At 44.9% G+C, this 13,703-nt stretch overlaps 1 protein-coding gene across 1 annotated transcript in view; it reads right to left on the bottom strand.

Moving 5' to 3' along the window:
* The window catches only part of MYO16 (myosin XVI), a 467,181-nt gene that overhangs the window by 412,735 nt on the left and 40,743 nt on the right, over nt 1–13,703 (bottom strand). The window contains exon 3 of the mRNA XM_047086088.1: nt 8,983–9,053. Within this exon, the coding sequence (XP_046942044.1) occupies nt 8,983–9,053 (71 nt within the window). The remainder of the gene's footprint in view (nt 1–8,982; nt 9,054–13,703) is intronic.

Here is a 13,703-nt window from a genome sequence, read left to right as displayed (position 1 = left end):
CTGTCTTCTCCCCACATCTTGTCATAAGGGATATCTTATGTATTTCAGTCCTTCTGGTTAGCTAAGGAGTATGTCTTGAACAACCCTGAAATCTATCACTCAGAAAATCAAAAGATTTCTCCAAACACTGAATTCACACATTCATCGTGCATACATGAAAGTTATCACTTGCAAGTTTTTGGCTGGTTTTTTTTTTTTTTAACATGAGTTGGATATACTGTGATATTAGCTTTCTCATTCTCGATGTCTATACATTTTCAGCACACACTTCCCTTTTTACTTCACAGTGTTGATTTCAAAGCCTCTGGGGCAGAGGAGACAAGCAAAAAGTTACCAGGACAACATCTAATTTGATCCAGATATCAGTTATTGAGTGGATATCATGTGCTAAGCACAAGTCTACTATTAAACAAAAAAATTATGTCTGAACTCTCTGGAAGGGGTGGGGGAGGGGAAGCAATATGATTTATACAATCAATTTGTTTTCATCATTGCCCATTTTTCCTGTCTTATCTGTATGAGTTCTCAGCGATTCAAAACATTTTTACAACCAGACACAGATGGACAGAGACAGGGACACACACGTATAGAGATTTCTATCAGTAGCAAAATGAATTTGAATCTGTTGCAATTTTTAAAGTTTTTGAAATCTCTCTAGAACTTCCATATGGCCCTTTGTACTGAATACCAATCCCACCGGCCAGCCTTTCCAGCCAGTGCCTGGATCTGCACAAAATCACTTCGACTTATCTGCCACTATCTCACATTGAGGAACTGCACTCATTACATGCTCTTGACCATACCTCTCATCATTTTTGCTTTTCACGTGCAGATGGTCTCGTACTTACCATGGTTCAACTTAATGATATTTAGACGTTATGAAGGTGTGAAAGAATTTTGAATTTGGATCACGTCCAGGGCTGGCGACACGCAGTTCACCCTCTCGTGATGCTGGGGCAGCAGACACAGCCCCCACACAGCCACACCATCGTGAGCAGAGACAACCGAGATGCTGACAACCATTCTGAACCCAGGTAACCATTCTGTGCGTGTCATTTGCAGTAGAGAATTCAATAAATTACAGGAGGTAGTCAACATTTTATTAGGAAATGAGCTTTGCGTTCAATGATTTTTGCCCAACTGTAGGCTAATGTCCATGTTCTGAGCACAATTAAGGCAGGCTAGACTCAGCTATAATGTTCAGTAGGTTAGACGTATCAAATGTATTTTGACTTAATGATATTTTCAACTTCCGTGGTTTATCCAGACATAACCCCATCATAAGTCAAAGAAGATCTGTATCTTCTCCCTGGTAAATACTTGTACTGCAGATTACCTTGCCATACAGAAATGACCCAGAACATCTAAAGTTGAATTATGGTTATTATTATTGCCACCTGCCTTCCAAACACACATATCTTCCAGCCAATTGAACCAAACTCTAATTATAAAACCGGCTATTTCTAAAGAGATTCAGATGTACCATTGACGCATTTCCAGAAAATTTTAAATCCTAATCAAACTTTTATCCTTTTAAGTGAACGTAAACTCTGCCCCTTCGGCTGCAATATTGGTTTGCTTCACTTTGGATCACCAAGATTTTGTTAGGCAACACTCTATTCCAGGTACTGTGCTTGGAAATGTACATGTAATGTTTAATGACATAGTACCAGACAACCCACTTAAATGAGATTGAGGGTGTTCAGAGCATCCTATAGAGTCACGGTGGGGGCTACCAACAGCCTGAGTAGAACTGGAATAGTACTCCAATATGGGGTACTCAGAACAGGATCTGAGTCTTGAAGGATTGTGAGGGGAGGTGGGCTGAGACATTAATCATAATCGATTAATTATTCACTGAAGATCTACCATACGCCCAGGGTGGTGCCATGCCAGAGTTGGTCTATGAACTAGATACTGTCCCCAGTCAATAGCCAAATTCAAGAAGGTAATGCAGTCAAAAGAGAAGTATGATGGGGGAAGTCCAGTGAGCTGTGGGGCCATCTCAGAGAAGCACCCCAAAGTAGGAAACAGCATGAACAATCTGGAGGAGGAATGAAAATAGCTCTTTAGGGAATTACACATCATTTGGCATGGAAGGCCTTTCTGAGCAGGAGAGTTTCAAGCTGATACCTCAGGGAAAACCTTTCTGGGTGCAACATCCAAGTTCCAGTTGGGAAGGCTCTGTCCCAGTGCTCTCCATGCTGGTTGGCTGGGATTTTTCTCAGAGGGGCTCACAGATCAAAGACATCTGTAAAGAATTCCTCACCCATCTGCCTTCACCCTGTCATGAAAGATTCTGATTCATTATAAAGTGGGTTCTATTATTGCAGAAACAAAACAAAACAACAAAAAAAAAAACCTCGCTGGTAACTTTACTACAGAATTTTTTAGAATTTTTGAATGAACCAGTCCTGTGTGGTACTTTTGCTCAAAAATGAAAACTCACTCCCTTCGGTTTCTGGTGACCTTCTGAGAAATGCCACAATGTGCACTTTTACCCCCTAAGCCATGCACGCAGGCAATCCAAATAAAAATATACCCGCAGTATAGATCAAGGTTAAGATTTTCAGTCAAGATGCAGATGGATACTCTATTAATGATAAAAAATGCTGGACTCAGACTTTCCAGTTATGGATAACATGATTCTCACAGACAAAAGAAATGTTGGATTTTACCATGCAAAGTTGGGCCACACATTTGACTTTTGGGGCACCCAGGTGGCTCAGTCGGTTAAACATCCGACTTTGGCTCAGGTCATGATTTCACTGCTCATGAGTTCAAGCCCCGTGTCGGGCTCTGTACTGACAGCTCAGAGCCTGGAGCCTGCTTCGGATTCTGTGTCTCCCTCTCTCTGCCCCTCCCCTGCTGCTCACGCTCAGTCTCTCTCTGTCTCTCAAAAATAAGTAAAACATTAAAAAGAAATTGAATTAATTACATCCTTGGAAAAATTTAAAGGAGTCATGGTTTCCAGGCAACAGAAACTCTACTTCTAGCACTTTCTAGCATCGTCCTCAGACTGCAGAATGGCTGGACTCTCCTCCTCAATGACATGATCACTTGGGTCCATCTTGCTCATTCAATCGCCTCTGCTTCCTGGTGTACCATCCTGTATCAATGTCCCCTATTCCCCATCACCCAAGAAACTCCCAGGGACAGTCCCTGGAGAGGGCACATTTTCTTCTGCTATGATTCATTTCTTGCCAGCACTTGGCCTTACAGCTTTCCCCTTATACCTTCCAGGAAAGCAAAGGAGGGTAGAGTAACCTGGTGGATGCCCAGACGCTCCGGAGTGGGGGGGGGGCAGGGAAAGTGTAGACAACTTCCACATATCTATCCACCATGTTTGCTCTTTAATACCTAAATCAGTTTTAAAATAAAATCTTCCTTGGGGCGCCTGGGTGTCTCAGCTGGTTAAGCGTCTGACTCTGGAATTTGGCTCAGGTCACAATCTCAGGGTTCATGAGATCGAGCCCTGCACCGGGCTCTGTGCTGACAGTGCGGAGCCTGCCTGAAATTCTCTCTCTCCCTCTCTCTCTCTGCACCACCCTCTCAAAATAAGTAAATAAACTTTAAAATAAAATGAAATCTTTCTTTAGACGTTTCCTCCACACTCCTAATATACACATCACAACAAATACTCTGAGCACAAGAGCCCAGATAATATGCCCATTTCACAGATGGGAAAAATGAGTCTCCATGAGCTTCAGCATCTCCTCAAATTTAATGAAAGGAATAAGTGTACACGAAGTTACATATGAGAGGAAAAGACCAACAACAGCTGGCCTGTGACTCTTTTCAAAATACACTATTTTCTCCTCAATTTAAAAGATACTAAGATGTTGAAAAGCTGCTACTGTGGTTATTTTCTAATTACTACTGCTTCTCCCAGCTCCTGAAACTTGAAAGACGTGTATAGTGAAGCCCAATGAACAGCCAATTCAGACACCAGACTTTCTCGTAAGAGCAGGAAGTGATTAAAATTTAAGCTTCTAATAAAAATGCAGCCGTAACCACTTTGATTAATTTCTTCTATTATGTGAAAGATACATGCTGATTATTGTAAATGATAGAGCAATATGTAAAAAGACAGAGTAAAAATGAAAAGGCTTTGTCTCCTTTCCCCAACCTGAGTCACTGTTAAAAATTTTTCTCTAGCCATCAAGATTTTCTCTGCTTTTGAAAAAGTTTCTCTTTCCCTCGTCTCATCTACCTGACTGTACTAAATAGACTACACTCTAACCTACTTTTGATATTTACCAATATGTTGTGAACAGATTTCCGTATCTGCTGTGGCTCAGTATTTTTGATAGCTACCTGATGTCCACCATGCAAAGACCTGTCTTTATGTCAAACTAGAATCCACCAGGTCAAAGAAAGTATTGCCCATTTCTAACATATTTCACTTAAGCTTCACTGGGGTCTGCTGCTGTCACATTAAAAGAATTTGGATTTCATACCCCATTCAAGAGGGTTTGGTTACCATCACGAGCTTCTTCTCAAGAGCTCATTTATTAGCGGTCAGAACATAAAACCCTGGACAGTATTTTAGCAAAACCTATGGGATTCTGTTTCCGAATCCATAAATATCATAATTTATTTTTTTAAGTTTATTCATTTATTTTGAGTGAGAGAGAATATGAGCAGGGGAGGGGCAGAGACAGAGGGAGAGAGAGAATCCCAAGCAGACTCTGAACCGTCAGCACAGAGACCAATGTGGGAGTCGAATTCACAAACTCTGAGACCATGACCCTGAGCCAAAATCAGGAGTCAGACGTTTAAGCGACTGAGCCACTCAGGAGTTAAATCTGAGTTTTCATCTATTTGCCCTCCCAAGACTAAATGCCTGGGGTGCAGGTACAGTTACCTGCTGTCAATATTTCCCCCCCATCTCTCACAGGAGTTGACACCTGCCATATGTTTGATACGTCAATTATTTAATGAAGGGCAGGTAAACAAGCTAATGGGAGGCATTGGTTGAAAGTGTGAAAATTAGATAAAACTAAAGATTTTATATGATAAAATACACTAAAACCTTCTTTGCAAATATTTACCTGTAATCCAATGGCATTTGTTCATCTTCAACATCAAAATTCTCCTGGCACTTCTGAGAGAAATGTACCGAAATCTACACTTGGAATGAGTTCACTCAGCGTTAACTAAGTTAAACGAACAAAACTCCGGAAATCTCAACAATCTCCGCAGCTTATTCTCGGTGGCCCACACAAACATATGCTGCCTTTTTTCCCCAAAGACGTCGATCTGAGCATCTATAATTAGAGCTTCGGTGCTGATAACACATCAGGCTTCCTAAGGCAGGATGCCCCCAAGGTGGGGTGAACAGCAGACAGGCTCAGTTGACATTTCAGATGCCTAAATTGCCTTTTCAATACCTACGGCATGTTGAAACCCTGTAATTTTCTCCCTCTGGCAACCTGCAATTTTTCATTTGCTTTTATTTACTCGGGAACCCCAGCAAAAGGGGACTCAGCACCATGCCCGTAGCCGGTTAGCTGTCACCGGGCTTTCTCATGCGCACTCCTCCTGCGCCTGCCTTTTATCTGAGGCTCGCAGCCCTGCCTCACGGTAGAGAAACGCTACATACGTGCACTGAGTGCGAAGTTGATGCAGCATTTCCCTCTATCTTATCGCTTTAATCCTCTCCTTTCTTTTTTCCTTCTGATTCCACCATTTCTGAATCTTTATACTCTGTGACCTGGGCCTCAAATAACTAATTTGACATTAGCCAAAGAGATCCTCACGTCCTTGGAGCCCAGGCATGCATGCATGCATGCATTCGTTCATTCATGGATAATGGATTGAGTATTTCCTATACATCACACGCCAAGGACATGAAAGTGTCTAAGACAGTCACAGGTTTTGAAAATTCAGGCTAGCAGAGAGAAAAGGCATATCATCCATTAATGAGAACCCATCGTGACAAGATCGCTAGAAGCCAGGAGATCTTCGATAAAAGGGTAATTAAGTCTGATCAGGAGGGTGGACAAAGATGTCAGAATGTTCTCCCCAGGCAGGCGTGGCCTCCTTATCTTTCTCTTTCACTGTTTTCTGCTTACCCGTATTCTGGGTCTTCTCCAATTAGTGTTTGTTTTTTCTCTCTCCCTCAGAAAACTAAACTCCATATGGGCACAGAATGTGTTCTGAACCTTCGCACCCCTAATACCTATCACAGCATCAGTTATTAATTAAGTAGTTAACGCATCAACTTTCCTACTCAACAAACCTGCTGAGCGTCGTCTACGTGCTGGGCACCCCCCAGACCCGGCAGATAAAATAGGCTGAGGAGAATATGCCCAGTGCCTGCTCTCAGGGAGCACACAGTCTAATAAACAGAACATAATCGTCAGGTCCGTAGTCTGTTTGGTGGCACCAGAAAGAAACCAGCAGCCAGCTGAAAGTCAAGTTGGTCGTGGAGTCATGATGGCAGGCTGCTACATCCTCCAGGGCAAGCCAGGGGAGCCTGTTGTGTTAGAGGACTTCTGAATAGAGACCCAAGCAAATGAAGGCATGGGCTGCGTGGACACCTGCGGAGCAATGTTCCAGGTGGAAAGGACTGGGGCGGGGAGCACCTGTGAACATGGTGGGCACAGCAAGGAGCCACGAGAACAAGAGGGGAGTAGCTGGGGCGGGGCCACAGCGGAGCAGGTCACGGGATGGCTCTATGTAGGACTTTGGGTTTTTCTTGGAACGGGAAGGAAAGCGTCTGGGATATTCGGATGGATGAGTGACGCTGATTGGGCTTCTGCGTGGGAACGGACTTCAGGGTAGGCAAGGAGGGTTGGGGAGAGGAGAGATGATGCTCCCTACCCAGGGAAGGGATGATGGTTTAAGAGAGGGTGGCCATGGTCCGGGGGAAGGGAGACAATGGCATCTGGCTGTGTGTCAGATGTCCAGAAAGCAACCGCTGATTTGCCGAAGGCTAGGATGCACTTTCATGGGCTCGTTACCCTCAAGTGCATAACATATATAAAGAAGTGGCTATTTCTTTCTCTCTCTCACAAAGACACACACTCAGTAATAATGCATTCTTGGCAATATTAACAATGCATTGACGTGATTTGTTCGCAGAACAGGTCTTCCAGCACTCGGATTAGAATAACGGTGTGTTCTCTGAAAACTTAAACAGCTTGCAGGTGTCATTGGAAAACACACGACAAGAATATTGTATTTGTCCTCAGAGGCCAGAGGGGAAGCTCTGTACTGTCTGCTACTATGTGACCCTGGCCAAAGTGTTTCATTCTCCTGTTTTCTCATTCCAACTAGGAAGGTAATAGAGGCATATTCCCAACCACACTGAGAATGAAAAATTAATTCATATGAAAATGCATCATAAATAATACAATATAATGTATATGTTGATCAATATCTAACATTATCAGAGGCACGTCGTGGCTTAAAAGTTATTTTCGTATCTATTTGATCATCACGATGCACGCAGCGGTAGGTACACATCACAACAAATACTCTGAGCACAAGAGCCCAGATAATATGCCCATTTCACAGATGGGAAAAATGAGTCTCCGTGAGCTTCGGCATCTCCTCAAATTTAATAAAAGGAGTAAGTGTACATGAAGTTACATAGGAGAGGAAAAGACCAGAAGCATCTGGCCTGGGATCTAACCCTCTCCCGATCATCTTTTGATGGGGGAATAGAGACAGGGGTAGACACTCCCAAGGAAAGAGCGTAGAGCCTGGCCTGGTCTCTTTTGAACACGCTGATCACTGCACCTCCTGGTAGAGAGAGAATCGTATCGGCCAAGGGGAGGATGCTTGTCTACAGAAGGCTGTTAGCAGCACGTCCCTGGCCTAGGATTATCATCACCATCAGACCCGGGACCCAGGGATTAATGAGGCAGGGCCCCACAGAAACATCACACAAGCCACGTAATGATCTGAGTGTAAAATAGAGAGATTTCAAGACCAAAACACTGCAGAGAAGGAAAAAGTAATCTAGACATCTGTCTCAACCAACGCTGGAGAGAAACAGTTTACATTTCTTCTACAGACTGTCACCTATCAACAGTCTGAGTTATTTTTCCATGCTGCTGAGTGCATAAGAGGATTGTCTGTATCCCAGATATCCTGAGTCTTCTGTGGGTACAAGTTTCTCTTCTATGCACCGGTTCTCAACCTAGGCTGTAAATTAGAATCAGCCGGGGGAGCCCAGAATGGCTACATCCCAGAAAAATTAAGTCAGAATCTCCAGACATGGGGCTACGGTTGGGAGGCGGGTGTCGGTCTTTTACAGCTCCCGGGTGATTCTAACGTGCAGTCAAGGCTGAGAACCCGTGCCGAGTCCTGAAGCTTCCGGCTGTTTGATGTATCGCCTTCTTTCACATAGTTCACAGTACCGCGAAGAAATACAGCTGATCTCTGACCTTGGTAGATGATCCTAAGTGAGGTTTTTCACATTATGTTAATTTTGATATTTTCCAAAATGAAGTCTTGAAGACCAGTAAATTGAAACCTTTCACTTAATTTTTACCTGAATCAGTAACAATTTCTTGCACAGGAACCTAATATTCTTGTGTTCATGCAATTATTTATTTGTTGATTGACTTATTCACTGCTTGGTCCCCAAAGGAATGTAGGTAAGCTTTATTCACATTTATGTGAACCTGGTCACCAGCAGAGTATCGAGAAAGTTCACGGCAGCAATAAAAGCAACTTGTAGAAGCAAGAGAATGATTGCCTAGGAGTCTCCAATGGATACAATACCATCTTCTTCTTTTTCTACAGCATCTTCTTGAGGGCTGGAGTTCTGACTCCATGTATCAAAGATTAATTACAAACGTCAGTGCAGAAGTAAACACTGCAGGTCAATATCTGAGCCTGATCATTTGGAAACATCATGTGTTGACCAGCCTCTGGCACGTGTACATTTGGCAACTGAGTTTGGAACCCAGGACTGATTCTCCCCCCTGCATCCCTCCAGGCCTGCCCAGGCCATACGGTTCTCACCAGATGGAGCAGGGACCCTCCTGAGGAAACGGGGGTGTGCGGATCCGCGCCCTCCTTCAGGAGCCGGAGCGCTGCAGGACGGAAAGAGGAGAAGGCGGTTAGAGCACGTCTTTTATCCACCCCGTGAATACAAAACCTGTAGCGGTTCATTCAGCTCTAAACTGCAAACAGCCACAAAAGCGAAAGAAGACACATTGATCGCCATCTGACCTCAACTTCATGTATGTAGGGCTGAGGGCATCTATCTGCACATTCAAACTTAATCCTCTATTTGTCCGTATAATTTCCTATCACAGCTGTGCAAATTATTCAGAAAAAGGAACACTTTTTTTAAAAAAAAAATTGTATTTACTTCAAGTTAGTCAACATACAGAGTAGTCTTGGTTTCAGGAGCAGAACCCCGTGATTCATCACTTCCATACGACACCCAGGGCTCATGCCAACAGGTGCCCTCCTCAGGGCCTGTCACCCATCTAGCCCACCCCCCCACCCCTTCCAGCAACCCTCAGTTTGTTCTCTGTGTTTAAGAGTCTCTTATGGTTTGCCTCCTTCTCTGTTTTTATCTTCTTTTTCCTTCCCTTCCCCTACATTCATCTGTTGTGTTGCTTGAATTCCACATATGAGTGAAATCACGTGATATTTATCTTTCTCTGACTGACATTTCATTCGGCACAATACATTCGAGTTCCATCCATGTTGTTGCAAATGGCAAGATTTCATTCTTTTCGATCGCCAAGTAATACTCCATGGCATATATATACCACATCTTCTTTATGTATTCACCAGGGGATGGACATCTGGGCTCTAACAAAGCCGTACTTTGGCTATTGTTGATAGTGGTGCTATGAACATTGGGGTACATGTGCCAGTTCAGTTAACTTTATTTTTTAATCTCGTTAGGACCCATTGGTTTACAACAAAGTTTATACTTTGCATGTTAAACCTCCTTTCATGTGACAGTAGTGTACCCATCATTCCAAGAAGCACTATGGGACAAGGTCATTTCTATCTAAATTACTAATGATGGGGGTGCCTGGGTGGCTCAGTCAGTTAAGCGTCTGGCTTCGGCTCAGGTCATGATCTCACGGTTTGTGGGTTCGAGCCCCACGTCGGGCTCTGTGCTGACAGCTCGGAGCCTGGAGCCTGCTTCGGATTCTGTGTCTCCCTCTCTCTCTGCCTCTCCCCTGCTCGCACTCTGTCTCTCTCTCTCTCAAAAATAAAACATTAAAAAAATTAAAAAAGAATAATGCCAAATAGGTCAAAACATATACCAATTATCACACTAAATGCACAGTCGGAAGGTGACCTGTGTTTCCATTTAACAGCAAAGGTGAAGTCATTAGTACAAGGAACGCCCCGGGCATAAGGAGACCTCTGCGTCTTCCGCTGGCTCCGGGGCCAGCCTCGCAGAAAGGCTCATCAGCTCCCCAAAGCACTCTCGTGGTTTCCACAGTTAACAGCAGTATCACGGTCTCAATAAAAAGCCGCTAGTGCATTTTCCACAAAAACTATAATTAAAGCAACAGTGACTCTTTTTTTTCTATTGTAACATAGAACTGAATGAAATGGCTCACATTCAAACTCGTGCCTCACTGAACACACTCTCTTTCCATGAAGGTTCTTGGCAGTCTGGAGTGCTACTTGCATGTACCTTCTTTGCTATGGCACCCCAATTCTTTTATGTGCTCCAATCCCCAGTGTGTCCCCATCGTCCCCAAAGCGGACTGCGCGTCAGAAGGGGCGCCACGGGTCCTGGCGGACACGGCTACTCCGGCAGTCCCCTCTCCAGAAAGGCCATCCCTTTGATGGCATGTGCACTGGAGGTGAACGGGGAAGCAGAACAGCCTGTCCAAAATGAGGGTAAGGTGGTGACAGCAGAGGCCATCCACACCCAGCCCCGTGTGCCCTCCAGACAGCCCTTCCTGAAATCAGAGTGCCTTTGTCCAAATGTCTCTTCCCAGGGAACTCAGACACTTTTCTGTGCTCGGTCCACAGCGGTCACATGTGGCTTCTTGGATCTGTACCTGCTGATGCCCGTCCGCACCCTGAGAGCACCCTTAGTAGGAGAACGTCCACACCTGTTCATCTTCCAAATGGCTTCCTCTTGGGATGCTCTTTCTCCAGTGAAGAATTTAATTCTCCTCGTAAGACAAATTCTCCAAATGTGGGTAGTTTGTTACAACACAACTTGCCCAAGATGGCTGTCTCACGGGATCGAGAGTAACCTGACAGCACGTGGGGCATCCATTTACTTCCTTGGGCATCCTGCCCCTTAGCCATCAGGACAACATCTAGGAAGGCATTGCCTTTCCTATCCTCTCTGTATTTCTAGGAGCGGTCCCGCATGGCACAACAGATGCCCTTTTGCCCCCCTGTTCCTGGCTCTCTCTGTGCACACGAATTGTAAACGGACACACTTTCTGTTCCCTCACATCTTCTTACCCTTAATTTTTAAGTATTTTTAAATGTTAATTTATTTACTTTTGAGAAAGAGAGAGAGAGAGAGAATGAATGAATGAATGAATGGATGGATGGATGAATAGGGGAGAGGCAGAGAGAGAGGATCCCAAGCAGGCTCCGTTCTGTACCATCAGCGCAGAGCCCGATGTTCCTTGAACTCAGGAATCATGAGATCATGACCTGAGCCGAAATCAAGGGTCAGACACTTAACCGACGGAGCCACCCCAGCGCCCCTTCTTACCCTTAATTTTGAAAAGTCCATTGCCGACAACAGAAAGTGAATTCAACATGTGTATCAATGCTTTCCTCAGAAGATGAATAGCACTTTTCCCCGAATGTTTATTTTTTTAACAAATGTACGTATTCATCTTGAATTAACTAATATCTATAGAGTGCTTTTACAGCTTCTACAGCCAAGCTCTTGAACTACAAATACAGTAGGAGGCAGATTATATCACTTATGACATGTGTAAAACGCCATCAGATTTCGTGAATCGAATCCACCTTGCACATGTGTAGTGAGTTACACATAATAGGAGCCGGTGACACCCTGGCCTTGGGGTTCCACAGACTTGGCTCTGGGGCCTGGCCCCAATGGGAGAGCGACTGAATCCTCTGTGCCTCCGTGTCCTGTCAGATCAAAATAACAGATAGTCACTGGACTCAGGTCATGGGGGCCCTGAGAGAATGGAAAGGGGACGACAGTACGGCATATTCATTGTGCCCCCGGCACTGGGTACCGATCTCCAAAGGATTCCTATTAGTATAATTATTCTAAGTCACAAAACCCCATAATAACACACTTTAGAATCCATAACTTAAGGTTTGTTCTCAATTTTCTCAAAACCTTCTGATTTTTAAACGTCGAATGTAAGCGTAGGACATAAAGAACCCCAACCTTGCAGCATTCACCCAGAGGATGCGTGTGTGATGTGCCAACCATGAAAGGGGTGAAAAGGATAAGGCAGGAGACCCTACAGGATTCCGACACCAGTTTGTGGGCAACAAAGTAGATGACAGGGTTTCAAGCAAAGGATTTGAAAAGATTCATGAGCTGAGCACAATATGGGCTGAATGTGTGTGTGCTTCCCGAATTCCTGTGTTGAAGCCTCAGCCCCCAAGGTGACCAGATCAGGAAGGGGGCTGCCAGGGGCTGATGAGATGGGAATGAGGGAGGTAATGAGGACTGAGACCTCCTGGTGGGATTAGTGCCCTTATTCGGGTACGAAGAGACCACAGCTCACCCTCTCTGCCCTGTGGGGACACAGTGAGAAGGAGGCCATCCATAAATGAGGAAGCAGCCCTCAGCAGCGGCCACATCTGCTGGCACCTTGATCTTGGACTTTCTGGCCTCCAGAACCGCGAGGAATAAGTGTCTGTTGTTTAAGGCCCTGGTCTACAGCATGTCTGTTACAGCGGCTGCTGGAGGGAAGCACAAAGGCCTGAAGGGGTCTCTTGCTCCCACCCTCTGTGTAAGTACTGAATGCAGGGTGCCTAAGTGGCTCAGTCGGTTAAGCATCCTACTTCGGCTCAGGTCATGATCTCATGGTTCATGAGTTCAAGCCCCACATCGGGCTCTGTGCTATCAGCGCAGGGCCAGCTTCAGATCCTGTGACCCACCCCCCTCCCGCCCCACTCAAATTCACACTTTCTCTCTCGCTCCTTCTCTCTCTCAAAAATAACCATTTAAAAAAATAGATGAATTCTGAAAGCGGATTCACGATCAGGCAGTGGGGTGGCAGTCACAGCAGTGAGCGTGCACAGCTTTGTTGTGGAAGATAGAGAACACACTAGGCAGGCGGGGACACAGCGGGAGTCTGAGCTACATGGCATGGTGGGGGGGTCTATGGAGCACTGACACCACAACCAGGGAGAGCAGTCTGTAGGGTGCAGAACATGGATGAGTAATCAAGAGGCAGGGGGAGCCGCACCGGCGTACTGGGATGCATGGGGATGGAGATCTGGGTGAATGCAGGGATGGAGGGAGGGAGGGAGGGAGGCAGGGAGGAATGGGTGGGTGGAGGGAGGGATGCAGGGATGGATGGATGAAGGGAGGGAAGAATGGATAGAGTGATGGAGGGAGGGAAGGAGGGATGGAAAGCTGGACAGACAGATATGCCTTTATGTGTTTACTACACATTTTACTGATACAAAGGCTGTGTAACCCACAACTTAGAAATAATTAAATATACAACGCTGAATGTCGTAAATGCCATATAGCCAATTGATCTCACAGAATAATTTTGATGCTTTTTGTTGAA

The sequence above is a fragment of the Lynx rufus genome, unplaced genomic scaffold, assembly GCF_022079265.1.
Source record: "Lynx rufus isolate CCGP_SWC_20201006 ecotype Redwood Valley unplaced genomic scaffold, mLynRuf1.p SCAF_1, whole genome shotgun sequence".
Lineage (NCBI taxonomy): Eukaryota > Metazoa > Chordata > Mammalia > Carnivora > Felidae > Lynx > Lynx rufus.
The sequence above is the reverse complement of the archived record's forward strand: the minus strand, read 5'-3'. Positions and strand labels throughout refer to the sequence as shown.